The following is a 25,671-nucleotide window of genomic DNA, read 5'->3' on the forward strand; positions in this document are numbered from 1 at the left end:
TTATGGTCTGGACTACACGCAGGGAGATGGAGTGAGATTGGCAGGATACACTGATTCTGATTGGGCAGGTTGTGCTTTTGATAGGAAGAGCACTTCAGGGTGCTGTTTTGGGTTGGGTTCAGCAGTAGTGTCATGGTTCAACTGGAAGAAGCAGTCAGTAGCACTGAGTTCAGCGGAAGCAGAGTATATGGCAGCTAGTCTAGCTAGTTGTGAGGCTATCTGACTTCGCAAGATGTTGTTTGGCTTATTTGGTCAACTGTTGAGACCTTCAGTGATTTACTGTGATAATCAGAGTTGCATTAAACTCACGGAGAATCCAGTATTTCATGACAGGTCAAAGCATATCGGGATCAGATATCATTTCATCAGAGACTATGTTCAGAAGGGAGCTGTGAAGCTTGAGTATATTTCCACTGATGGGCAGGTTGCAGATATTCTTACCAAAGCCTTACCACGGGGCAAGCATGTCTACTTCAGAGACAAGATGGGTGTGGTGAGGAACACCTTCCTCAGTAAGAGGGAGTGTTGAAATTTGGTACCGGAGGACAGGTGGTTCCCTTAGGCTTTGATCTTTGGCCTAAGGAAAGATGTCCAAAAGAATTTAATTTTTCTCCTAAAGTGACTTTATAATTTTATAAAGTTAAATCTAATTTAAAAGTGACTTTAAGTGATAAAGTTACTAAGTCTAATTTTAAAGTGATTTTTATAAAGTCAATGAAAAATTAGAAAGGAAAAGTGACTTTGGAAATAAATGACTAAGTGGGTCTTTATTAAAGTGGGGTGAATTAAAGAATAAAAAGTGAGATTTAAAAGAGCATTTATTCTCAGCCTTAGATCTCAATCTATTTCAGCCATTGGATTTAGGGATCACCCAAAAGTCACTTGGGGTTAGATTAAAGGAGGACAAGGAGGAAAAGGTCATTCATTCTTTCATGAGCAGATTGAAAGAAGGAGAGCAAGAGAGCAAGGGAGATTTCTGGACAGTGAGCTGCGGAGTTTTAGCAGAGCGGAGTTTCAGCAGCGGAGTTTCAGCAGGGCGGAGTTTCAGCAAGTCTGTACAGCGGAGTTTCAACAGGGCGGAGTTTCAACAAGGCTGAGTTTCAGCAAGGCTGAGATAAGTTGTAAAAGTTTGCTTGCTGATTTTTGCTGAATATTTCTCTTACTGTAAAAAGGCATTTTCCAGAAATAAAGAAGAGCTCTCAAACTGGTTTTCCCCAAGAGTTGTAGGGGGTTTTTCCATGGTCACATTGACCAAAAATCTCAGTCTTTAAATGTGTTTTAATGGCTGTTTATTACTGCTGATTTTTATTTCTGCAATTTCCAACATTCTGTAAAATTTCCAAAATTTGTGTTTTCAGCAAATTTATTTTTTTCAGCTTGTTAAATGTATGGTTATGGGAAAGGGCATTTAACTATATGGGAGAAATAAGGAGAAATTGAAAACCGGGGTGGGAAATGAGAAATTTCTACAAAGAGTAGTCAAAGAGGATCGATATTCTTTGAGGACTGGGAATCCAGGATAAGAATAGTCCTGGAAGGACATACTCTGTGAACCCCCGGGTGGAGTATGTACCTTGAGAGACAATGATGATGGTGTTTATAATTCATTGGTCTTGCCAGCGTTGTGTTTTGATCTTGTGGAAAGATAGAGTTGTTACTCAAGACCTTGCTATGTGACAATGGTGGATGATATGATGCTAAACAGATGGGTTACCAATCCGACGCTTCTTATTAGAATTCTTCAAATTGAGAATGTCCAAGTACCTTGTATGGATTATGAATACCTCCCTAGTTAAGAGGGAGTGTTGAAATATGTAACTAGGTTCGGTCTTCATAATGACATGTAATCATGATTTTATGTATTTAATGAAAAGATAAAAATAAATTTATTATTGTTATTCTTGAGGCATGGATTTCATGCTCAAGGGAGATTTATTTTTAGGTCAAACGCCCATTGAGTGCTTCTAGGGCTTGTCATTGTGTCTACAAGTCAATTGATTCATTGTCATGTATGAAAGACCCTTTTGGGCAAGTTACATAATGTAAAGAAAAATTATGAGTCAAAAGAAAGTCAGAAGACCCTCCAATACCTCGTCATGGCGCAAAGATCAAGTCGGCCTACATTAAGGGACAAGTCGACCTAAAGATAGCAATTTGTACCCCTCAAAAGCCTATAAATAAGAAGGAACTTGACCTCATTTGGACACACTCTCAAGCAAGTTCTATCTCCTAAGATAGAAGCTGGAAAAGGGGCGAAAAAGAAGAAGTAGAGCAAGATCGAAGTTTTAGGCCTCTTCCTCTCTCTCTTGTGTTAGGGTTTCTACAATTTCTGGGCAAGACAAAATTTTGAAGTTGCTTCTGGGTCGAAGCTACATCAAAGTCGAAGTTGCAAAAATTGTTATTAGGGGTCGAAGTTGTTGGAAGGTCAAGGTTTGTTGCTGAAAGTTGTGCAAATCAAGAAGGAATGTTGACTTAGTCTTGGAGGAGTCTTGGTCAAGGGTCATCGGTTTTGGAATTTGTCAATTGGAGTTCTCTAAGAAGAGAAGAGCTCTTGCGAGTTTTCCTCTCTAAAGGAGATGTTTTGGCCTTGGCTGATAGCCTATATCTTGTGTCCTCTTGTCTCATTGTTCTTTATTGTTTGGTAGTTGTTTGATGATAAGAACACAATAATAATCAAGTTGAAGAAGAAGCTAATCAAGATAAGTAAAAAGATATCACAAGAAGGATATGTCGAACGTAAGAGAAATCACCTAGTCTAGTTGCCCTAGATTTCTCAACATGGTATCAGAGCTAAGGTGACAAGACAAGGAAAGGCAACTAAAAGAAGGACACTCAAAGGTCGAAGCACTAGAAGGACTATCAAAAGGAAGTATCAAGAAAGATAAAAAAATTGACATCATACCATCAAGAAGACATTCACAAGGACCTAATACAAGCAAAGAAGATCTCTAAACCCTAGCTTATTAAAAGAAGGGTTTCTCACTTGAAGCATTGTTGGGAAGCTCGCACATCATCATCAAAGATTTCAAGGACCCTGTAGTCGCACAGATTGTCAAGACAATGCTCAGACTAGGGGCTGTCACCTGATCCCTGATCTCTCTGTTTAATCCGTCTCTGGAGGCTAAGGGGGGTAGACCCTATGGGACAAAGGAAGACCAACTGTGGACCAGTTGGGTTGGGAAACACAGCAAGGCAATTTAGCACCTGATTGATCTTAGAAATTAATGGACCAGTGCTTTATGGAGTTAATGATTAAATGCTTATTTATTAGATGTTGCAGTAATATGAACTTTGTAAAACAATCATTTATCATCAAATAACCCAAGCAATGCAAGATATTCGATAAACCCACAATGCTTTAACAATATTCCAACAATTAAACTTCAAGAAAAATCGATCAAATGCTTTAAGTGGCCATAAAATTTAAATGCTAATCAGTTACCACTTTCATATAGCTAACTTGTAAATAAACATTTAAGTGCATTTAACTATAGAAAAGTGGAACCACGAAAGACACCAAAAATGAATTTTCAATTAGTTTTTTTCAAATTTTTTTAATTTTTATATATTTTTTATATTTTTATAAAATTCTAAAATTAAACAAAACTAGAGTCTAAATAAATAAAACTTAAATCTACATAAAAATCTAAACTATAAAAAAAAAAAAAAAATTAAAAGGCTGAGGATTACCTTTTTATGTTTTTTTTTTTTAGTATTTTTTCTTCAAAATTTAAACTTAAATAAGTCAAAAAAAAAAAATGAACCAAAACATTAAAACTAAAATCTTTTTTTTAGTTCTAAATTTAAAATTTAAATAAAACGAAATTGAAAGGAAATAAATCTAAAAGCAAAACTTTAATTCTAAAACTAAAACAAAGCTAATAAAAATATACGCTACCATACCCTAAATAAACAAAATGAAAATTAATATCTAAACCCTAACTATACAAAACTTAAAAATCTAAGCAAAAAATAAAACTATAACCAAAATAAAACATATCAAACTTAAATCTAAACTTGCCAACATCTGAACTTACCATACGTATCACCTAATCCAACAAAAAAAATTGAATTTGTTTTTGCTTGCTGTCAAGACAGGTATGTGGATAAAGAAATTCGTGAGGAATGCTTGACGTCAAGTAGAGATAAGAATGAAATGGCCGGAGAAGAGCTGCGTGAGGGCTAGCGAGGCAGCATGGAGAAGCCGCAGCAATGTGGGCAGCGAGGGAATGCGGATTGCAGGCCTGGACAGCAATGAGGGAGCAACAATAAAAAAAATTGAAGTGTTTTTTTTTTTTGCGTGTGCATACAAGTCTGAGGGAGTCCGACGGCGACAGCGTGAAGGAGACGGAGGATGATTTGAAACTGCGTTTGACAGTTCACTTGCAGGTTTGCGTGGAGAGCGAGGCTGCGTGAGAGGCAGGGTTTCAACGTGGGTGTGAATGCAGGTTTCAGCAAAAGCGTGAAACGTGGATAACGGCAAATGAATGGAAACATTGCAGAAAAAAATACTAAAGGAGCTGCGGATCAGGTGATTAACTGGAATGGCACGCAGGGGCAGTGGATGAGTGAATTTGATGGCGGCAAAGATGAGTATATGACTGCACAGGTTAAGATGGTTGTGTGGAAGAGTGTGGGACGTGGAGGGGATCAAGTTCAGGCAGCACGATGGGGGAGTATCGCTGCATGGGAGCTGGCAAGGCAGCGTGGAGCTTGGAGCTGGAGATTGCAGACAGCCAAGGGGAAATGCGTGGGCAGTAGCGGTGAACTCGTTCTCTTTTTCTTGCAGGTAGGATGTAGTTTGGATATGCGGTGAGGGGGTGATGGCCTAGGAAAACAATGGGTATGGTGAAGACGCAAAGGGATTGAGAAATGTGAGATGGAGCAGCGTGATGGGTGAGGAAGCAATAGGAATGAAGGAGTAGCGAGCAGGAGGATGGCAGCTGCATGAGAGGCAGGATTTCAATGGCGGAGAGTGGGGGTTGAGCCACACACAGGCAGAAGCCACGATGAAAAGGGAAACAACGTAAATCTGGAAAAGTGCAGGTCCGAGGGCACAACCTCCCTAAAAAAATTTCGCAAAATTTTCCCTGGAAATAAAACCCCAACAAGCAAATAGTCGACCTTCTTCAGAAAAATTGAAAACCTGTTGAAGATTATCCCTGCAAAGTTTTCAAAACGTGTACCTACAACCTGAAAACAATGAAAACAAACAGCCAGAAATTGAAAATGCAAAAAATAAATGAAACCCTAAAAAACCCTAAGAATCAGCTAAATAATAATAGTATTCACAAACTGAAGGCTCTAGATAGTCAAATTTGTCGTTATGCCACAGAAATATTTTCAGAGTTTTAAACTTAATGTGAGGTGCTTCAGAAAACCCTTCATGCATCTGCAACAAAATTTCTAATGATAAGTCCGGGATTAAAACTGGTTGGGCTCTTTCAAAAAACACAATCCGAGAGTTGGCTGGTTCAGCCAAGAACTTCCCCTAATGCTCAGTAATCTAAAAAAAATGGATTTCTTGCACAGCTTAAAATCAGCCATTAACATTGAGGGAGAAAACAACAATGAAATTTAGATCAAATGAAGATACCTGCCATTATATGATCTGAAATTTCACTATCATTCAAACCCCAAAGATTAGAAAAGATACCTGTGCCTAAATCAATCTTCATGAAGCTATTACCAATGGCTGAAAATAAACTTATGCAGAAAAATAAAACATCTTACAGCATTTTCAGAAGAGTAACACCAGCAAGATTTTCAACCCCAAAGTCTTTCTTTATTGCACAAAAATGACTACAAGAGAGCTTTCTTTAGCACACGACTCTAAGATTGAATCTCATCTCAAATGACCCCTAACACCCTATTTAAAAGAAAATTTCCCAACGGCTAGTTCGAGTGATCCATGTCAAACTAATCTCGATCGTTGATGAGGATCAAAATCCGTTTTAATCTCATCCGTCGAAATTTTAAATACATTTTAATATATTAAAAAATTAAAACTTTGCATTTATTTTCTCAAAACTGACTTATTATTATTTTATTTTATTTTTTAATTTTTTGATTTATTTTTTTAATTTATTTTTTTAATTTTATTTTTCATTCTTTTCGTTATTTTTATTTTATTTTTATTTTTTTTATTATTTATTGTTTTTTATCTTTTATTTTTGGATCCTTGAACTTAGCCCTTTGGAAAAATCACCTAGGACCTAGGACTTAGGACTTATGAGGAGATTAAAACATTTTTTAACCCTCAAGACACTTTACATCATGACTTTTACAATTTTACATCTCAAGGGGGAAAACCCATTTGACATAAACCCTCATAGACCACCCAGTTATGCGACACAGATATAATCTAGCAGATCAAGCAATTTGTAATAACCTAACCAAATAGTTAGGATTATTTCCAAATTACTTTTACATAGACTCGAAGCACACTAGGATTCCCCTAAGATTCTAATGACAAAATCCATTCCAGCTTTGGGGTTAGGCTGAAAGAAAACTCTGCCGACCATAGGTCGGTGAGACAAAAAACCTTCCGGAACGTAGATTATCACTAGAAAATTAGGTTTTCCTAGGCAATTTACATACATGACTTAGATTTGCTAAGATTATTTACAATTTACACATGCAGATTGGGTTTACAACATAACATAATTGGGCAGATGATGACAATCAAATGGCACGGACACGTCGATCCAGTACTGTCCCTTTTGTGAAAAAGGGGGTGTACTGCTATGGGTAGTTGACACGTAGCAGTCAACAGACCCTACCTAGAAGGAATACACTTTGAAGCATCTCAAAGTCTCTACATTCAAGGGAAGTAAGAAGAGGCATTGTCAACATCATCAAGGAATCAAGGTGATCTCCCTCTCTTTGAAGGATCAGTTTTGAAGGAAGACATCTTCATCAAGAAGATATCTTCTATATCAACATCATCATCAAAATCAGGAAGGCATCAAGTTGAAGATATTGTCATCAAGAAGAATTTTCACTTGACAAGTAAGTACCTTTATATTTATGACTGAATCTGCTATCAAAATGACTTAATTTTGCAAGGAAAGCAACAAGTTGGTTGGGTCATCAAACTTTCTTGCATGGAAGAAGAGGAAAGATTTGACCCGCATAGAAAATGAAGTTGTTGAACATGTTAAGGGATCAATTACTAATCCTCCAAAGGAAGAAGCTCAAGGTCTAGCAAAGTATATGGAAGGGGGAGTATGGGCTTGAAGGATTCTCATTGAATCCCCTCATACCCTATATATCAAAGTTGGAGACAGCAAAAGAAATATACGATAAAATAGTAGAATTTTTCTCTGTAAGTACTGTTGGAGAAGTGATATCATTAAGACAAGAAATCTACAAGATGAAGAAATCAAAGGAAGATGGAATAGCATCATATTTTATGAGGGTATCAGAAATAAGAGACCAACTACAAGAGTTGGGAGCAATAGTGTCTTATAAAGAAATGACCACTATAGTGCTCAATGCACTACCCGAGGAATGGGGCAACTTTACCTCAAGCATCTATGGAAAGAAGGAAGCTACCCCATTCAATGAACTTTGGTCATTGTGTAAAATTGAAGAAACCAGGCTGAAGGAAAAAAGCGATGTGTGATCAAACGAGCAAGCACAAGCATTTGCTGCCATGGCTAAGAAGAAAGGAGAATTTGGAAGGTTTGGTCCTCTAAAAAAGAACAAGAAGTATATGTCGAAAATCCAATGTTATTGTTGTCATGAATATGGGCACTACAAGAGAAAATGTCCTAAATCCAAGAAGGACAACACCAAAAGAGGAAGGGAACGAGCCCATATCACTGAAGAAGTGGAAGAAGTTGAAAAAAAGAAGTCAAAGAAAGAGGAAGTAAAATATCTCTACTATGATTGAGATAATCTTCTCCACCGAGTTATTTTTAGTTTCTTTTTTAAGTATAGCTATCATGAAAGGAAACCTTAGAAGCATGATAGGATGCATCATTTTAGTAGATGGCATCATAATAGCATTCGATTGAAGCAAGAGCTCAAAAGAAGCATGAAAGATAGTTGAAGTAAAAGTCTATAGCAGTCATCAAAGGAGCTCCTGGTAGCCTCACTGAAATCATAAGTAATTATGGGTAATAGAAGATCATCTAGCATAGAGTTCATCATACATCATCATCATTAGGAAGGAGCATATGCAGGATGAGGATAATCAAAATCCTCTGTTGGAATCTTCATTAGAAGGTTCACCTCTCTTGGAAGAAGCAAGCGTCTCGCTGAGAATTCCACCTTGTTTAGGAGGATGATAGTATGGTGACAAAGGAATGCAGCATGTCAAGATGATCGAAGTACTCTCAATCAAGAAAAGGAAGTTGTTGAAGGAAGCCTTGATGACCAAAAGAAAGAAAGAGGTATGTATGCATGTATTTTATCGAATCATGTCGTCATATGGTTGCATGGGTAAATCCTATATCTCATGAGCATGATCAAAGAAAAGGGATCTCCTCCTTTGGAAAGATGCATAAAGGCATGGTTCACATATTGACTAGATGAAATCAACATAATATGTCGTCATATGGAATATGAGGTGGTTAACAAAGACGAATGAACTATGGATGGAAGTTCTTGGGGAGAAATATGTGAAGAAAGAAAGAAGAGACCGTGAAAGATGAAACTATGGTCACATAGAAAAGGAAATCAACATCTGATGACTAGAAGAATTGGCCATGACATCTCCATAGAGAAGGCATGAAGACCCTCATAAGGTCTGTAAAGAAAGGAGACCCTTGACACTGAAAGTCATGGAGATGTGCCTATGAATGTGCAAGATGTTGATATTACAAGCATGATGTCATGATGAAAGGCCATCACAAAAGCTAATTGTGATTTGATGTTCATTTTCTATTTTTGAACAACATCTAGATGGATTGATACAGGGTTACCAAAAGAGAGTTGTACATGACACCTACAACTAGCACTCATGTGGTTGGATGAAAGATCTTAAAGGAAACATGACTTGGAAGAGGTAGTTGTATGAAGAAAACCCAGATGTGCATTAGAAGATCACTTTCTAATAAAGAAAAAGGATGACATGACTGACATGGTTCGTGAAGGAAACTGATGGATGGTCGATGCCCTATGAAGAAGCACCAAAAGATGAAGGCTCCGTAATGTTGAAGATAAACTTCATAACATCGAAACAAGGAGCCCCACAAACACCTAATAGTCCCATGATCTCCACCTAGAGCAGAAAATTGTGGGAAGCAAGTCCTTGGTTAATGTTGATTTGGGGTAGCATCGGATGTGCTCTAGGCCTCAAATTTTGCAGGGAGCCTTGGGCACATGTATTCCAAAGAACCCAGAAAGTGTTTTGGGAAATTCCACCTAGAGACAATTTTGTTAAAATAATTAATATTTTTTAATGGGACCCTAAGTCTAAATTTAGGAAATTAAAAATAGTAATGGGTATTAATCTAATTATGGGTGTAACTTCTAGAAGAAGACAAGGATCAAGTTAAAATGATCTTAGCCATTGATTAGCTTTTAATCTGGGTCGTTGAATGTCAACAAGAAGATTATTTAAGGGACCTTAGGGTCATTTGGAAAACACACCGACATATCAAGAGATCGAATTTCTGAAGAAGTTCTCAGGAGGAAATTATGATCGAGGAGATTTCTTGCAGAGAGGGGCAATGAGTATCCAAAAGAAGGAAGTTTTCCTAGGCCGGAGAGTACAAAGCGGAGAGAGGGAAGAACGACATCCAGAGAGAGGCAGACACTAGCTCACGCAGAGCTGATGCAGTGGCAGCGCAGGCCTTAGAGGGAGATCGAATTCCTGTTGAGTGTTGAGAAATTAAGGGCAATACAATTATTCTATTTCTCTTTACTATGATAACTTCTTGAGATATTATTTTCTTCAGATTTGATTGATATTATTAATATGTATTGTTATCATCAACCAGCTATCAAAACAAGAAGATCAATCATGCACGAGTACACAAGATATTGGCACCAAGCCAGGGCAAAAACCTCTCCAAAATCTGAGAGGAAAAACCCTTGAACTCTTTCTTATAGAATCTGTATTGACGAATTCCAAGACCTTTACAAAAGACACTAGAAAGCCTTCAACATCAAGATGACAAACCTTCCGAAATGTACCCAAGCGTAGAATCTCTTTCTGCAACTTTGCACTGTATGGTATGGCTGCACCAACGTGAAGACAGTCACCAAATGATGTCTAGATCAGCTTCATTTAAACCCCTTCCACCTTCGCTTTTCATGCCAACTAAACAATCATGAAACAACTCCTTGAATTGAGCTCGATTCACATCAATATATGCCGAAATGTATACTGTCCAGGAGCAGCGAAAATGTTACAGTCACCTTCGGATTGTGGAGGCACGTGCGAGGGGAAGAGAGGCTCTTCTAGCCCTTCCTATACTTCGATCTTCAAGAGACTAGATCTGCCTTATAGATTAAGGCTAGATCTATCATGAAACCCAACCAATACACCTTCGCAATGATGCCCTAGCTCAGAAACCAGACCTCTGCACGTGTGAAGACAATCTCGGGTGAGGGAACAGACTTCCTCTTGCTGCGGCTCTCATCCTTTGTCTCGACTTCCCTTGATCTAGATGCGAGAATGAGAGATTGTATATTATGTTTCAAGGTGAGATCATAGTGGCCTATTTATAGGCTTGTATCCCCTTCTCCAAGCCGACGTGATCCCTTCTCTTAGGCTGACATTCCAAGTGGATACCATTTCTTTTGATTTCGATGGGCATGAATTTGGCGGGTACATTTTGGTGGTTTTCATTTGATGATCTCGAAAGACTCTTTGACAATTATTAACTTTACAAGTGTAACAACTCATGGTTGTCTTTTAAACTTCAAAATAAACATTTGAGCATGAAACACATGATCAAATAATAATAATAATAAAAACACAAAAATTACATTGTTACATCAATTGACATAATGGCGACCGAACCTAGTTACACTATTTTCAACACTGAGGAAATCAAGTTTCAGTAGCCAGGAGCCAGGGTATGAGACCAGGAGGCAGAGATTCAAATTTTCTAGCCAGCAGAGGGTTCAGAGAAGGAGCAACATGATACCCAACAGGGGTGACGCAGGAACTGCCTAAGAGTGACATAGTTCTGCACAGAGGGTACACAGAGGCTCCAGTTCAGCGTGATCAAACTCAGATTTTCCCAATGATAGGGTGAGATCATTTCATCATTCATTTTGTCCAGTTTCTCTCTATATCGGATTGCTAGTTCGGCATCCAAGAATTGTACTCAAATTTTCTCCTACATAATAATAAAACCCTTAAATCTGCTACACCCGTTTTCCCGCATTGGGTTTTTCTAGGGACATTTGTCCAAAAATAATGGTGTATATTGTGTTGTATTTTCTTTCTTGCTCAGTCTCTTGTTTCCATATATAATTTAATTAAGTGAAGGTTGCAGTGTATGTATTACGACATTTGCCGTAGGAAACTGCAAGTAATTTGTTTAAAGGAATTTAACAAATAGGAGTAATATGATCAGGGGCTATAGTAGGGATTTCGGTTGTCTCACATGGTATCAGAGCTACAAGTGAAGCAAGAAAAGTAGAGTCGGTAGATCCAATGCTGAGCAGAAGACGGAAATCGGAATGCTATAGGAGGCAGCAGTTCGAAACCCCAGAGGGTTTGCGCAGTTCTTAGCCAGAGGGCTGAAATTTTGAGGCAGTCTCTCTCCAAGTGAATCTGTTGATTTGGGGTAGCATCGGATGTGCTCTAGCCATGAAATTTGGTGGAGAGGTTGGGGCACATGAGATCTCCAATACCCAGAAAGAGTGTGGGCAGATTCTAAACAGATCAAGAGATATTAAAATAATTAATATTTTTAATGGAGTCCCTAAGTCTAAACTTAGGGAAAATAAAATATTAATGTGTATTAATATGAATCTATGTTAGAATTGTCCAAAAGACATGGATCAAGCCAGATCTAATCTTAGTCGTTGAGATGTCAACAGGAAAAGTATAATAGGAGGCTTGAGGATCACTTGGAGAACACACCAGATTGATTAGTCATTCTATTCTCTAGAGCGGGGTTTGCTAAGAGAGATAGAATCAGTGATCGAGAGAGCAGCTAAGGGGCATTGAGTACAGAGAGGCAGAGATAGTGTCGGGATAGCAGCAAAGCAACTAGAGAGAGAGACGCAGGAGCAGCCAGTGCTCACGCAGGGCCACGCAATGGCATCTAAGCGCTGCGCAGAGCACTAGAGGGGCCAGCATAGCTGACGCATAGGCTCAAAGAGTTGATGCAGGGCCTCCTAGGGTTGACGCAGGCCAAGATAGGTTGACGCAAGCCCAATGCTGGGCTAGGAGAGAATGACGCAATCCAGATTGGGTAGACACTGGGGTTTCAAGGGAAGATTGGTGTTGAGTAGCTGCCGGAAGGGATTATCTGGGGTTTCAGCCAGTAGATTTGTCTGAAACTAAGAGGTATTACTGCCAAGGAAATTCTCTGTTGGGTAGGCTAGTTTCGGCACCCAGATTGTACTCTGATATTGCTTAATAAGAAAACGCTCAGATAGTTGCACCGGTTTTCCTACATTGGGTTTTTCCGAGGACATTAGTCCAAAAATAATGGTGTCATTTGGTGTGTTTGTTCTTGTTTCTTTTAGTTGCTGATCTGTAATATGTTGAGCATGCACTAGTGTTTATTTTCAGTATTTACATTGTAAATAACTTGTTAAGGAAAATAACAAGTAGGTAGGAATAAATCAGATAAAGTGCATGGAGGGTTTCTAACTACGTAAACTTAGAAACTTCAATAGAGTCGACAAAGAGGACTTCCAGATTGAGTTTTTGCCAGGTCAGAGGGAGAAATGCTAAAATCTCAGCGCGAGGAGCTAGTGGACACAGATTTTTCTGCAGGCAATTTGCTGGACATAAAATCGCTAGAAGAAAGAGGAGAAGCATGGCTGAGGGAATTTCTCCCTCAAAGAATTCCCAGCCAAGGAATTCAAGTTCTCTAGAGCTGAGCAGTAGCAAGGGGAAACAATTTTACTGGCTCCAGTAGGGAGTGCCTAGGCTAGCCCAACAGCAGCAGAGGAGAGAAGAGGTCATTCGATTTTCTATTTTTTTGGTAGAAATGGAAACCAGTGGCTTGAGGGATCAAGACAGGTTGGATGGAGCATCTAACTATGTCATTTGGAAGGCTAGAATGTCATTCCTTCTAGATGAGCATGCCCTCAAGACATATGTCGACAACATGGTGGTTGTGCCTGCAGATGCATATCCATTGAAGAAGTACAGATCAGAAATGGTGAAGGCCAAGAGGATGATCCTTGATGGAGTAAAGGATCACGTGGTGTGTCATGTTGCTAGCAGAGGGACTGCTAAGGAGATGTGGGATGCCTTGGCTACATTATATTAGGGATCTTCTGAGCAACAGAAGATGTACTTGGAGTAGAAGCTGAGATCTACTCAGATGCAGAAGGGGGAGCGTGTGGATCCATTCCTCAAAAAGTTGAAGGAAACCCGTGATGAGTTGTCTGCTGCAGGGCATACACCTCAGGATTCAGAGTTGGTTAGATTGGCCCTCAATTCTATCTCAGATGAGTGGCAAGTCTTTGTCTAGAGTATCCTTGGCAGAGTAGCATTGCCGAATTGGGATGAGATGTGGGCAGCTCTAAAACAAGAGTAGCTGAGGAGAGACTTAGTAAAGGTTAAACTTGACGGAAGCCGCAGCAATGGGTCGAAGCCCGAGGAGGAGGAGGATAATGCAGCCCTTGCATCGAAGGGATAACAAGAGCAGTGGATATGTAAGAAAGATGTCTCGAAGATCAAGTGTTTCAAGTGTGGTGAGATGGGTCACTACGCTACTCAGAGTCCTCTCAAGAAGAAGGACAAGGATGAGAAACACGATTCGGAGGCTACTCCCGTGAAGATTGAAGAGGAATAGTTCGCCATGACAGTCGAGATACCTCCAAAAGGGAGGTGGGCTAATTTGGAGTTATAGTTAGAAAGAGTTGCAGATGGGCAAGATCCTTGAGGAGTCCACCTCTCGGATCAATACCTGCGAATCTTTTTGCAAGAGCATGCTCCTTGGTTGCTCTCGCTCAGAGTGCGCTCCAGGAGTGGATTCGAGGGGGGTAGGGAGTGAACTGCTCCCGCTCGAAGCGTGCTCCGAGAGAAAATTCGAGGGGGTGGGGGATGTTCCCTCAAAACCCTGATTATTCTTGGCAAGAACTCGAGATATTTATGTTCCCTGTTCTTTGTGCCAAATCTAGAAGGAGTGCACATTTCTTGACCCATTCTTGGCACATTCATAAGCTATTTTCATAATTGGAGAAAGAGAGCCCTACTTTGGCTGTTCTTGGCAATTTTTCTTAGTATTGTCAATAAAGTTTTATTTGTTGAGGGATTAGACCTAATGTCCTAGATTAGATACACTTTTTCCTTTCTTTTGTAGAAGTCGCCCTTCCACTCCCACCTTGTATTGACATGGATATACTTAGTAGTCCCATTGAAATTTTATTTGACTGTAATATGCTTATCTTATCTCTTCTATTATCAGTGATGGTCTATGTATGAACCACTTTGATTTCTCTCTCGATTTAGATAATCTTCTCTCCTCTAGAGAAGAGAGTGTCAGCAAAAGAAAAAGAAAATTGCGTCTTAATTCCTTTTGTCTCCTTGTTGTCACTCTACTCTTTTGACATCTATCTACAAAACGTAGTTTTTCATGTAATGGTTGGATTTCTCACATCCAAAACCATAGGTACTCCATATGGTGCCACTTGTTGTACCATAGTTGTACTCCATATGGTCATTTGTTACACATTAATACACTTATCTCTTTCATCATCAAGGATGGTCTATGTTTGACCCACTCTTTGCTTAGATCCCTTCCCTTCTCTCACTAAGAGTGTGCAAGATACGCAGACAAGCATCCATGTCTTGATTCCTTTTGTCTCCTTGTTCTCGCTCTACTCCTTTGAAATCTAGCTATGGAAAGCAGGCACTAGTGTTTCTTCTAGTCGTCAGATTTTTCAAAATTAATACCAGCGTTGTACATTGTTCTATCACTGGTGCAATGAAATTGTAAGATTCTTGGTTCCCACAAGATCCTTGAGTGTCACGACCTATTCCATCTTGCTTAAAACTTTGTACTTTTTGCAACATTGAATAGTGAACACCTAATCTACAATCATTGGTTGACCATATCACGTGTTTTTGTGTGAGAATATCTATCATTTTGCATAGCTCCTGCTTTTATTCAATTTGATAAAGCATCAAAACTTTTAGGATTCCAGCAGTTTTCGTTTTACATATAGGTTTTCTTTCCATACTTCAACTCCAATGCAAGGACAAAGCACTGGTCACTTAAAATTCAGTTGATGTTAACCATCATTCTAAGGAAAAAAAGTTTATAATCCTTGCAAACTATAGTTAAATACCTGATTGGCAAAGAGGATTGGCATCAACTATAAAAGGTTGATTTAATGTTTTCTCAATTTTTTCTGCTAAATCAGCTTGTTCTGCAACTTTTGTTGCAGAAATAGTAAGACTCTATAGCCAATTTTTCACTTTGTTTATCATACAAAGCCAATGATTTGACATTTTTAGCTTGCATCATCATGCATAATCGAAAGTTCATTATTTTTAGTGTTTTCCTTGGATTCCAGTGATTTTTCCTTTCCATTTTCTGCAAATTTTGTTACAGAAACAAGAGATTATAGCGAAGTTTTAAAGTTTCTTACTTGTTTCATAATCTATAATTGTTAATTCGACATCCACACTCCTAGGTAGGGAAGCCATCCACACTCCTCCACCACCCAAGCTAACCCTCATTGCCAAATGTAGTTTACTTCTCTTGTTCTGACTAAGTTTTAAGATTCCTTCTTACATATGATGTTATACCTAGTTAGAAATCTGCCAGGCTTCTTCAGAGTCAGCTCTTCATGAGTTAATCAGAGACTTCCCTGAGTCTAAAGAAATCCATTTGGGATTCATTTTTCTATTCTATTTGCATGCTGTTTCAACTCATGTGACATAAAGATATTTATGAGCATCCATAGTGAATTCCATAAATGCAAAACACCATGATGACAAAATGTTCATGAAGAAAGAATCACACCTATGCCGTAGGCCAGAGTCAATACCCCAAAAACGTATGTGTGTGGGAATATTTACATGTTCCCTGACTTCTGCAGGCTGCCATTCATCAGTCCTCATTAGCAGTCATACCATAACCAAAAAAATGAAATACTGCATATATTACTTCATATAGCAATAAAACATGTGCAGAATTTCCCAGCCCCACAATAACCAATATTGTGCATAACAATTATTTATATGCATTACAAAATCATGAAATAGGACTAAAGCCTATCAATTCAACACACCTGGCACACCATAGCTAATAGCTTATTAGCTTCACCACATGCTGAGGTCATTTGGTCCATTACACCACAAGGAGCTCCAACAATATGGTTTTCCACCTAAGGTGCATCAACAGCAGTATTCAAAATATATTCTTGAAGAAGCATGAACCCAAGAATCTACATCAACAAAAATATAATGAAACATCCTGATGAATTGCTTGCCTTTTGACAAAGAAGTGCCAATTCCCTTGGTCGAATAATCAATCCTGCAGAAAAAAGTTATTTTTAATGCATTGGTGGTTTAAAGGTCTCAAGATCATTTGACAATAGTTGACATAAAACAATGTCATTTGCTGTAGGAAGAAACCATCTAACCAAAACTCTCAAATTGTTTTAGTCCATAAAAGCCCTCAGTTGTCAGTAAAATATTCCTCTGAAGAATTGTTTTTTTCCTGGCTACTTAAAATTAGTTAGCTATGTAATGGCACTCAATACTCGTTGACAGCTCTTGAACCAGTAGGATAAAATTTTCGATATCATCAAACACATGACTTTGACTTCTAAGACGTGTGTAGCCTCAACAGCTGTTGCAGTTTAATCCCATTTCTTGCATTGAACGAAGAATGTACAGAATATCATTATCTACCTTATTTAGAACAACTGTCAGAGATTGAATAAAATATGTGTCCCTGAGTCACCTGACATGAGGACACAGAACATGGACGACACGAAAATATGAGTCTCTGACATGTTACACGGCGACCACGCAGAACATGACACAGAGCACACATTATCTCTATATCTATATCTATATCTATAAACTAAAATGTGTGCATGATGATGATAAAAATTCAATCATACATTATGCATGCAATCATGATTCATCAATGATACAACTAGTACTTACTACTGCATCAATGACAGTAAATTGACAAAAACAAGAAATTAACCATATACTGCAGTTTTCTCATTATGTCATCAAAATCAAAATGTATTACATAGAAATTGGGTACTAAATCACCAAGTCACAGAGACTATATGTGGAGATGGCAATGAAAAATAGCTAATACTAAACGGAATAGATACTAGAACCGTAGATCAGGAAAAAAAAATCTCATAGGGTATAACTCATCAACATCAAAATCAGCTTCACTACCACCACTACTCTCTTATGCATCCTCCTACTCTGTATCCAATGCAATGTTGCAGGAAGCGCAACCCCCCCCCCCCCACGGTTCCAAGGCCCAAAGTGTGTCCCGTGCAGATGCGTCCATGAAGCGTCCCAAGCAGTGTTGCAGGAATCGCCCCCCCCCCGCCGGATCCAAACCCAGAATCGCGGATCGGAGCGAAGCGTCCCGGAATCCACACTGGAAGCGCGATTCCGTTTTTGAGGTGGCGCGATTCCGGGTTAAAAAAACGATTCCTGCCATTTGAGGTTGCGGCCCCCCGGAATCGCGCAACCTGGACGCAACCTGGACGCAACCCACCAATATGACATCATTCTCATATAGGATTCCTAATACCATATAACTTGAGCATTGTAGCCTGAATATACGGTCTTACTGCTCTGAATACAATGTCAACTCAATGAATATACATTGAAAAAGGGCGGATTGCGTGGCGCAACCGGAAGCGCAATCATCTACTGAACTGATGGATGCACTTCTATATATTCATATACTGCTGTAATTAGAACATAGCAATACCATACTCAAGCTATTTGAGCAGTGATATCCATACATAATGCTAAGTGCATATAAGAATGAAGAAGTCTCTGCTTATAGGTTTATACCCATCATTGCCAATATTGGGAAGCCATACCAATATTGATCTATATGAGAAACGATAACATATATATGACTGAAGCAAGTGACATGTCCATATTGAATTGATGTCATGAACAAATGTCATAATGCAAAGAATCATACTGAAGCATATGCCAATGATCATATGACACTATTGGTAAATCATACCAGGAGCAAGAGCATAGCCATATAACGAACGTCCAATTATTCCAGAGGTGCAGTATCAAATTATCAATACACTGTGAGAGTAGATCTGAGAGACTTCCTTGTAAAGTCTGCAATTCTTGCTAATGTAGTTTGTTGCCCTTACCTTGCTTCAAATCACTGTGATCTTATGTCCAACTATGCTTCCACCTATGCTGATCTACTAGGTATTCAATGTACTGCTGGTGGGGCTTAAGGTTCCTCCTCAAGCCTCCTACAATTCACGGTTTTGCTACAGCAAGGTCTAGGTCTTCATATACATGAAAATATACTTGGTTATAACTGCACTGATCCTCAGGATGACTGTGGCCTGGGTAGAGGACCTTAACTAGGCCTTCACCCCCTCAAAACAGACCCCCCAAGCTGCTGTAGAAACAACCCTTCTTTGTGGCCTAGAGAAGAATGAGAATCTCCTTCGATGACAAGGAACCACCCCCCTTTACCTGTGCTGTTGCTTGAGATGACTGCAGCTAGGGCAGTAGGTCCCTTCTAGGCCTCTTGGCGCTCTCAAATCCTCCTCCTCATACAGCTGTAGCAGCACCTTCCTGCAGCCTTGTAAACAGAGACAAACCCTCCACAAAATAGCACAGAAAAAGCATCAATACTTCTTGACTTGTGGCCTGATCTAGCAAGTGAGATGCTGCCCTAAATAGTCTTGAATTAGCTCTCCAAGCCTCCTTGCTGGCTGCTTCCATTAAATGCTGAAGGAGGACTTTGCAATCATGGTTTGCATTTTCAAATTTGATTTGTGGCCTTCATGAGCAATTGAGCCCAGCTCTGACATATTCCCAAACTTGAATTCTAACAGTCCCTTGCTTGATAGAAACTTGATAACTTTCCTTGTGATTGCATTCCTTCTCTTGCTTGAGCTTGTCCTATGAAATTTTATAGGCATCAAGCAGTATCAAATTGATACTGATGTATGTTTGTAATAGCTAGAATATAGATGATTGTTGTACATACTAGTAACTACAATGGAATCATGGATGCCATATCTATCTTGATTTATGCAAAAATATGCATGTTTTCATGTCTTCTACAATTAATTTGGTATTTGGGATGTTTGTTTTGAGTATAAATGCAAAAAAATATAAAAAAATATATATATATAGCAGACGCTTCCGCGGACGCTTCGCTTCCTAGATTTTTGGAAAATGACGCTTCCGCGCTCCGCGCTTCCGCTTCGCGCTTCCGCTTCGCTCCCGCTTCGTGCAACATTGGTCCCAAGAAGCGCGCTTCCGCCTGTTTTGGATGCTTCCTGGAAATTTCAGAAGCTTTCCTCCAAAGCGCGCTTCCGAATCTCCGAAGCGCGCTTCATATGGCGCTTTGGCAGTACGAAGCTTGCCGCTTCGGAGGGCGAAGCGTACGCTTCCTGTACGATTCAGAAAAGCGTTTAGAAAATCTTTTTTTTTTTTAGAGGTGAGTTTGCTTGTTGGGGGTGGGTCCACCTTGGGTTAGGGTGAGGAATGAAGGTAAAAAAAATATAAATATAGTAGATGCTCCCTCATGGTAATGTTAAATTCTTAAAGATGAAAAATAAAGGAGAATGTCACTTTTACTTAAATTTGTAACATTACCATGAAATGACTCAGGATGTTTGAGAGTGGTTCCAGCCTCATTGGACTTCATATGGAGAAAATAGAATTTCATATCCTATTCAAAATTCAGCATACTTAACAATTTTCAGGAATTCAGGATCAATGGGATTGTGGCATTTCATTAGATTATATCAAGTATGAAGGTATGCGATTAGCATTTAATCAAGAGCACCAAGCCCTATATGTACCCTAGTGTTGGTGGTGTTAATTGTTGAACTCCTTTGTCACGCGGCACACCCTTAGCAAAAAATTACCTTTCAATCAAGTCAAAATTATCAATCAAACATGTTAAGCTTTTTCTACCATATTTTAAGTCTTGAATTATGTAGTTTGATCAAAATTGGGCAATGTTGACTAATATCCCTAGAAAATTGAGGTAGAGGCAAAGGCTAGACAAGAGGAGAAGAATCTAGATTCTAGATGGTTGATGAATTTAAATGGTTGATGCTCAAATAATTAATCATTAATGTACAATGGATGTTATATCTATCTTGATTTATGCAAAAATATGCATGTTTTCATGTCTTCTACAACTAATTTGGTAAATGCAAAATATATATATATATATATATATATATATATATATATATATATATATATATATATATATATATTTGGAAAATGACACTTCCGCGTCCCAGCTTCGTGCAACATTGATCCAATGTAATCTCTGCATCTATTGTTGTGGAGGATGACCCCTCTGTTGAAGAAAGAGTAACTAGGTTCGGTCTTCATGACATTGTAATTATGACTTTTGTAAACAAGAAAATGAATTTATTATTCCTTGCTGCATGGGTTTCATGAGCAAGAGGTTTATTTATTAGTAGCTCCCATTAAGAGCCTTAGGATTTATTAATATGTCAAAAGAAGCTCTTCTTGAGCATGAGAAAAATATATATGAGTATATAGAAATGTCAAAGCAACCCTCCAAAATGACAAGCACAATCCTCTTCACGTCGGCCTGCAAATGAATTAAAGAACAGACATGTCGGCTTAAATAAGGTGACACATCTCTTCATAAACTCAAGTCGGCTTATATACAAGACAGACAACTATATATATGCAGCTAGGGTTACCACAGACAGAATAGAACTTAGATTTGTCTGAGATTTTCGGATGTCTGTCACAGATAATTTTTGGATGGGTACAGGGGTCTACAATCCACACTACAAGAGGACACAACTTCAGAGGTCTCTGAAACTTTGTAGGCACAGTTACAATCTCAGTGTAGACGCAATCACTAACACAGTCTCAGCATACTCTCTAAGCACAACTACAGTCTCGACATACTAATGATGAAGAAGATCTAGGTGGTATCTCTATAACAGTCTCGGCATAGTTATGATGGGAAGGATTTCGGTGATCCAACAGTGACATAATCTGTCTCAGCTTGCATTCTGAATGCAGTCATGATCGTGATAAAGATGTAGTTTCAAGATCTTGATCTTGATCTCGGTGCAGCTGTCATATATATATAGACATATCTAAGTATAAAGATCTCACTGTTTTGATGAAGATCTCAGTGAGAAAGCAGTTGTGATCTCAGTGAAGGAGCAACAAAGATCTCAGTAAAGGAGCAGTAATAATCTCGGTGAAGATGCAACAATGATGAAGCTGGAATGACCTCTGTGGTGCATTAGTAATGACCTCCGTGTAGCTGCAGTGATGATGATAAACTCAATAGTGACAAAGAAGAGGATTGGTGTCTTGGTCTTGGAGTGGCTTAATTAGGTCAAGGGTCATGGTCTTGGTATTCGTCAATTGGAATCTCTATAAGAAGAATTTTGAGCGGGTTTTTCCTCTCTGAGAGGGAGAAGTTTTGGCCCTTGCAGAAAGCCAATATCGTGTGTTCTTGTCTCTTTTGTTTTTGATAGCTATTTGATGAATTAAGAAAGACACTCTAATAATAAGGAAAGATTGTACTAATAAGAAAAGTCAAAAGAACCTGACAAATAGTTATCATGGCGAGAAGAATCCCATTAATCTTAATTGCCATAGATTCTTCAACATCCTCAAGAGTATCACCATCATCAAAAGTGACAAACTCTAGCACTTGCTCATTAAGATCCAAGTTGGGCAATGCCAACTCAACATTGTTGCCCAAACCCATATCATTAGGAAACACATCCAACATCTTTGTCTTTCCCTACAACCACTCCCCCCTCTTCTTGTAAATAAGACGATGGTTGGTGTGCACATACACCATTGTCTCTACCTTGGACTGCTCAAGCCTACTCTTCTTCAAACTATACAAATTCTCATATGTGCTCCAATTCCTCTCGCAACAAGTGGATGAAGTAACCTAAGAGAGTAGCCTCATGGTTAACTATTGTAGAGGAGGGCATGTTGCCATATGAGTTGCCCACCAAGCATAGGGCTTCTTGAACCCCTTGTCTCTAATCACATCATAGCCTGCAAATCGCCTAGTGCCAATGGAAAACTCTGCAAAGGCATCATCCACCTCATCAAGGGATGTTCTATCTTGAAATATATATCTTAATGCATCCTTCCTCCCCTATGAAATCTCACCATCCATGTGAAGATGGAATCTACATGAAGGTCCGCCATTGATCCACTCATTGGTGTAGTATTTTTTATTCAATGGATTAGCCAAGCAATGCAAAGGTGTGTAATTCTTATCCCACCTACTGACAAGAATATCTCGTATGGTGGTGAAGAAGGCCTCCCCTAGTGCCTCATAATTAGGGCACTTGTTCGGAAAAATAATGGTCAGTCAAGGAATCCCACCACCCATGAACCTCTCCTAGAATGGGTTGGTCTATGTCTACAAATCGTAAAAAAGCAATGATAGGGTCCATGATCTTAATAGTAAGATCTATCCTCTCTCACAAAGCATCCTCTAACACTATATCCTTGACTCTTTTTGAGGTTGCTTGATCTATCTTTCTCTAGAAAGACCAAAACTCTAAAATAACCATGGCCCCAAGAGCAGTCTTGACCTCCTTCAACCTCTTAAGCATAATGAATGCAAATCCAAACTATCTATGTACAATTTTCAACAACGATAAATGTGTGTACTCTTTTTAGATTGTCAGGGCATTGGTATGATTTTGTACAAAGTTGCATATATGTCACCCATCCTTCGTAAGAATTCCAGTCCATGGCACATCAGAAGCAACAAATTTAAGTGTTAAATTCAAGGAATGGGCAATGCAAGGTGTCCAAAAAATTTGTGGATATTTAGCTTCCACAATCATGGCATCAAACTTGTAAACAGGTGCATTGTTTGTAATGATTTGCACACAAGAATCAACACCTACATCTTTAATAACTTTAATGAACAACTCACCTATATATTGTGCATCCTTGTATTTTTCAAGAGCATCCACAACTTCCAAGAAAACCGATCCATTCAAGTAAAACACCATGAAGACGATGGTTGGATGGTGTGCTGCATCTATCCATCCATCAGAAACAATACTAACCCCAGATGTTGGCCATACTGATTTAATAGGCTCAAGCATTTTATCCACCTCCTTCTTTGCCTTAACCAACAATTTGGTTATAAGCTTCTTCAAACTAGGAGGCACATACCCTAATGGAGTCCCTTGAACTAGAGCTAGACACATCTCAATAAATAAAGTTGATCGTGCTACATTAAATGATATGAAGTTGAGATTTAAAGAAAAACAATGGTAAAATCAACGTTGGAAATACAGAGCGGGGGTGAATCAATATTTCTTTTACAATTGTTACTTTTATGCCAGTTAAGTGTTGAAGTTTCTAAGTTTACTTAGTTAGAAACCCTTCATTCACTTTTCCTGATTTATTCCTACCTACTTGTTATTTTTTTCTTTAACAAGTTATTTACAAAGTAAATACTGAAAATAAACAGTAGTGCATGCTCAACATATTACAGATCAGTAACTAAAAGAAACAAGAACAAACACACCACATGAGACCATTATTTTTGGACTAATGTCCCTGGAAAAACCCAATGCGAGAAAACCAGTGCAACTATTTGAGAGTTTTCTTATTAAGCAATATCAGAGTACAAGCTGGGTGCCGAAGCTGGCCTACCCAACAGAGAATTTCCTTAGCAGCTATACCTCACAGTTTAAGAGAAATCTCCTTGTTGAAACCCAGGAAAGTCCTTCCGGCAACTCCTCAGCACAAAATTGCTCTGCAACCCCAGCGTCTGCCCAATATGGACTGCGTCTGCCTCTCCTAGCCCAACGCTGGCCCTAAGTCAACCTATGTTGGCCTACGTCAGCTCTTTGAGCCTCTGCGTCAATGATGTTGGCCCCTCTGGTGCTCTGCGCAGCACTTAGCTGCCTCTGCGTGGCCCTGCGTGAGCACTGGCTGCTCATGCGTCTCTCTATCTGGCTGCTCTGCTACTATCCCGACACTATCTTTGCCTCTTTGTCTCTCTGTACTCAATGCCCATCAGCGGCTCTCCCGATCACTGATTCTATCTCTCGTAGCAAACCCCGCTCTAGAGAATAGAATGATTGATCAATCTGGTGTATTCTCCAAGTGACCCTCAAGCGTCCTCTTATACTTTTCTTGTTGACATATCAACAGCCGAGATTAAGTCCTAATCAATGGCTAACATTAGATCTGGCTTGATCCATGTCTTTTGGACCACTATAACACAGATTCATATTAATACACATTAATATTTTATTTTCCCTAAGTTTAGACTTAGGGATTCCATTAAAAATATTAATTATTTTAATATCTCCTGATCTGTTTAGAATCTGCCCAAACCCTTTCTGGGTATTGGAGATCTCATGTGCCCTAACCTCTCCACCAAATTTCGTGGCTAGAGCACATCTGATGCTACCCCAAATCAGCACTCCCTCTTAGCGAGGACTGTGCTCTAGCAATACTCCTCACTGAGTACTACTCTGATCATCCGGCACCGGTACTTTTGCTGATGCTAGGCCTTCCTACCCAACATGCTCTGCACTGTTGCCTCTTATATTATTGCCCATGGTTCTGCCACTACCACTATTGCATCTGTACGACGGCTCCCTTTGCATCCGTGCTGCTGCTGGTCCTTTCTCCTAGCACTGCATCCACACTACACCTCCTCTCATCATGTTGCATCGTTCCGCCCACTACTACACTGCAACTCAGTTACTCAGAAGTAAGTAACTAATCTCCCAACTGACCTCCCTGTTGGGCTAGAGACACCCACTGATGTTGAAGCTCCCTCTGTCGCTGACAAGTGCTCCGTCTCTGACCTCTGCGCTACTGCAACAACTCTCCTGCATCTTGCACCGTTGCACCCCTCTTTGTGCCATCCTGCATTGGTGCAACACTCATGTGCCTCTCGCACTGCTGCAGCTTGCTAGCTCTGCGCTATCTCGGGACTCCTGCATTGTAGCTCTCTCTATTGCTCCATCTGCATCCGTCTCTACCCACTCAGCCATTCCTGCTACTCCTTGTTGGGGCTCCCGTAGCAAGGTCTAATCCAAGAGGCTGGGTACCTCAAGGATCCTGCCCCTCATCGCCTATAGTCTACCTGACTATATCTTGATGTCTCCCCACTTCCACTCAAGTGGCATGTGTGCACTCATGGCACAGTCATCGTCTGTCAAAACTTCCTTCTCTGCCCGTGTTGGCGTTGTCTTAGTCTCGGAAGACTCTCCCTTACTCTTCTTCCTTGGGCACTAGGTTGCATAATGCCCCATCTCCCCACAATGGAAGCACTTGATCTTGGAGAG

The 25,671-nt window shown here is 39.5% G+C and overlaps 1 protein-coding gene across 1 annotated transcript in view; it reads right to left on the bottom strand.

Annotated features, from left to right (window-relative positions):
• LOC149200428 (L-arabinokinase-like) overlaps positions 1-25,671 on the bottom strand; it is a 481,920-nt gene that overhangs the window by 47,549 nt on the left and 408,700 nt on the right. The window contains exons 22-24 of the mRNA XM_089399573.1: positions 16,594-16,637; positions 16,393-16,488; positions 16,125-16,201 (exon numbers count right to left, since the gene is read on the bottom strand). Of these exons, the coding sequence (XP_089255699.1) occupies positions 16,125-16,201; positions 16,393-16,488; positions 16,594-16,637 (217 nt within the window). The remainder of the gene's footprint in view (positions 1-16,124; positions 16,202-16,392; positions 16,489-16,593; positions 16,638-25,671) is intronic.

The sequence above is a fragment of the Pinus tabuliformis genome, chromosome 2_1 (assembly GCF_031772625.1).
Source record: "Pinus tabuliformis cultivar Carrire ecotype Pingquan chromosome 2_1, CPIR1, whole genome shotgun sequence".
NCBI classification, from domain to species: Eukaryota; Viridiplantae; Streptophyta; class Pinopsida; order Pinales; family Pinaceae; genus Pinus; species Pinus tabuliformis.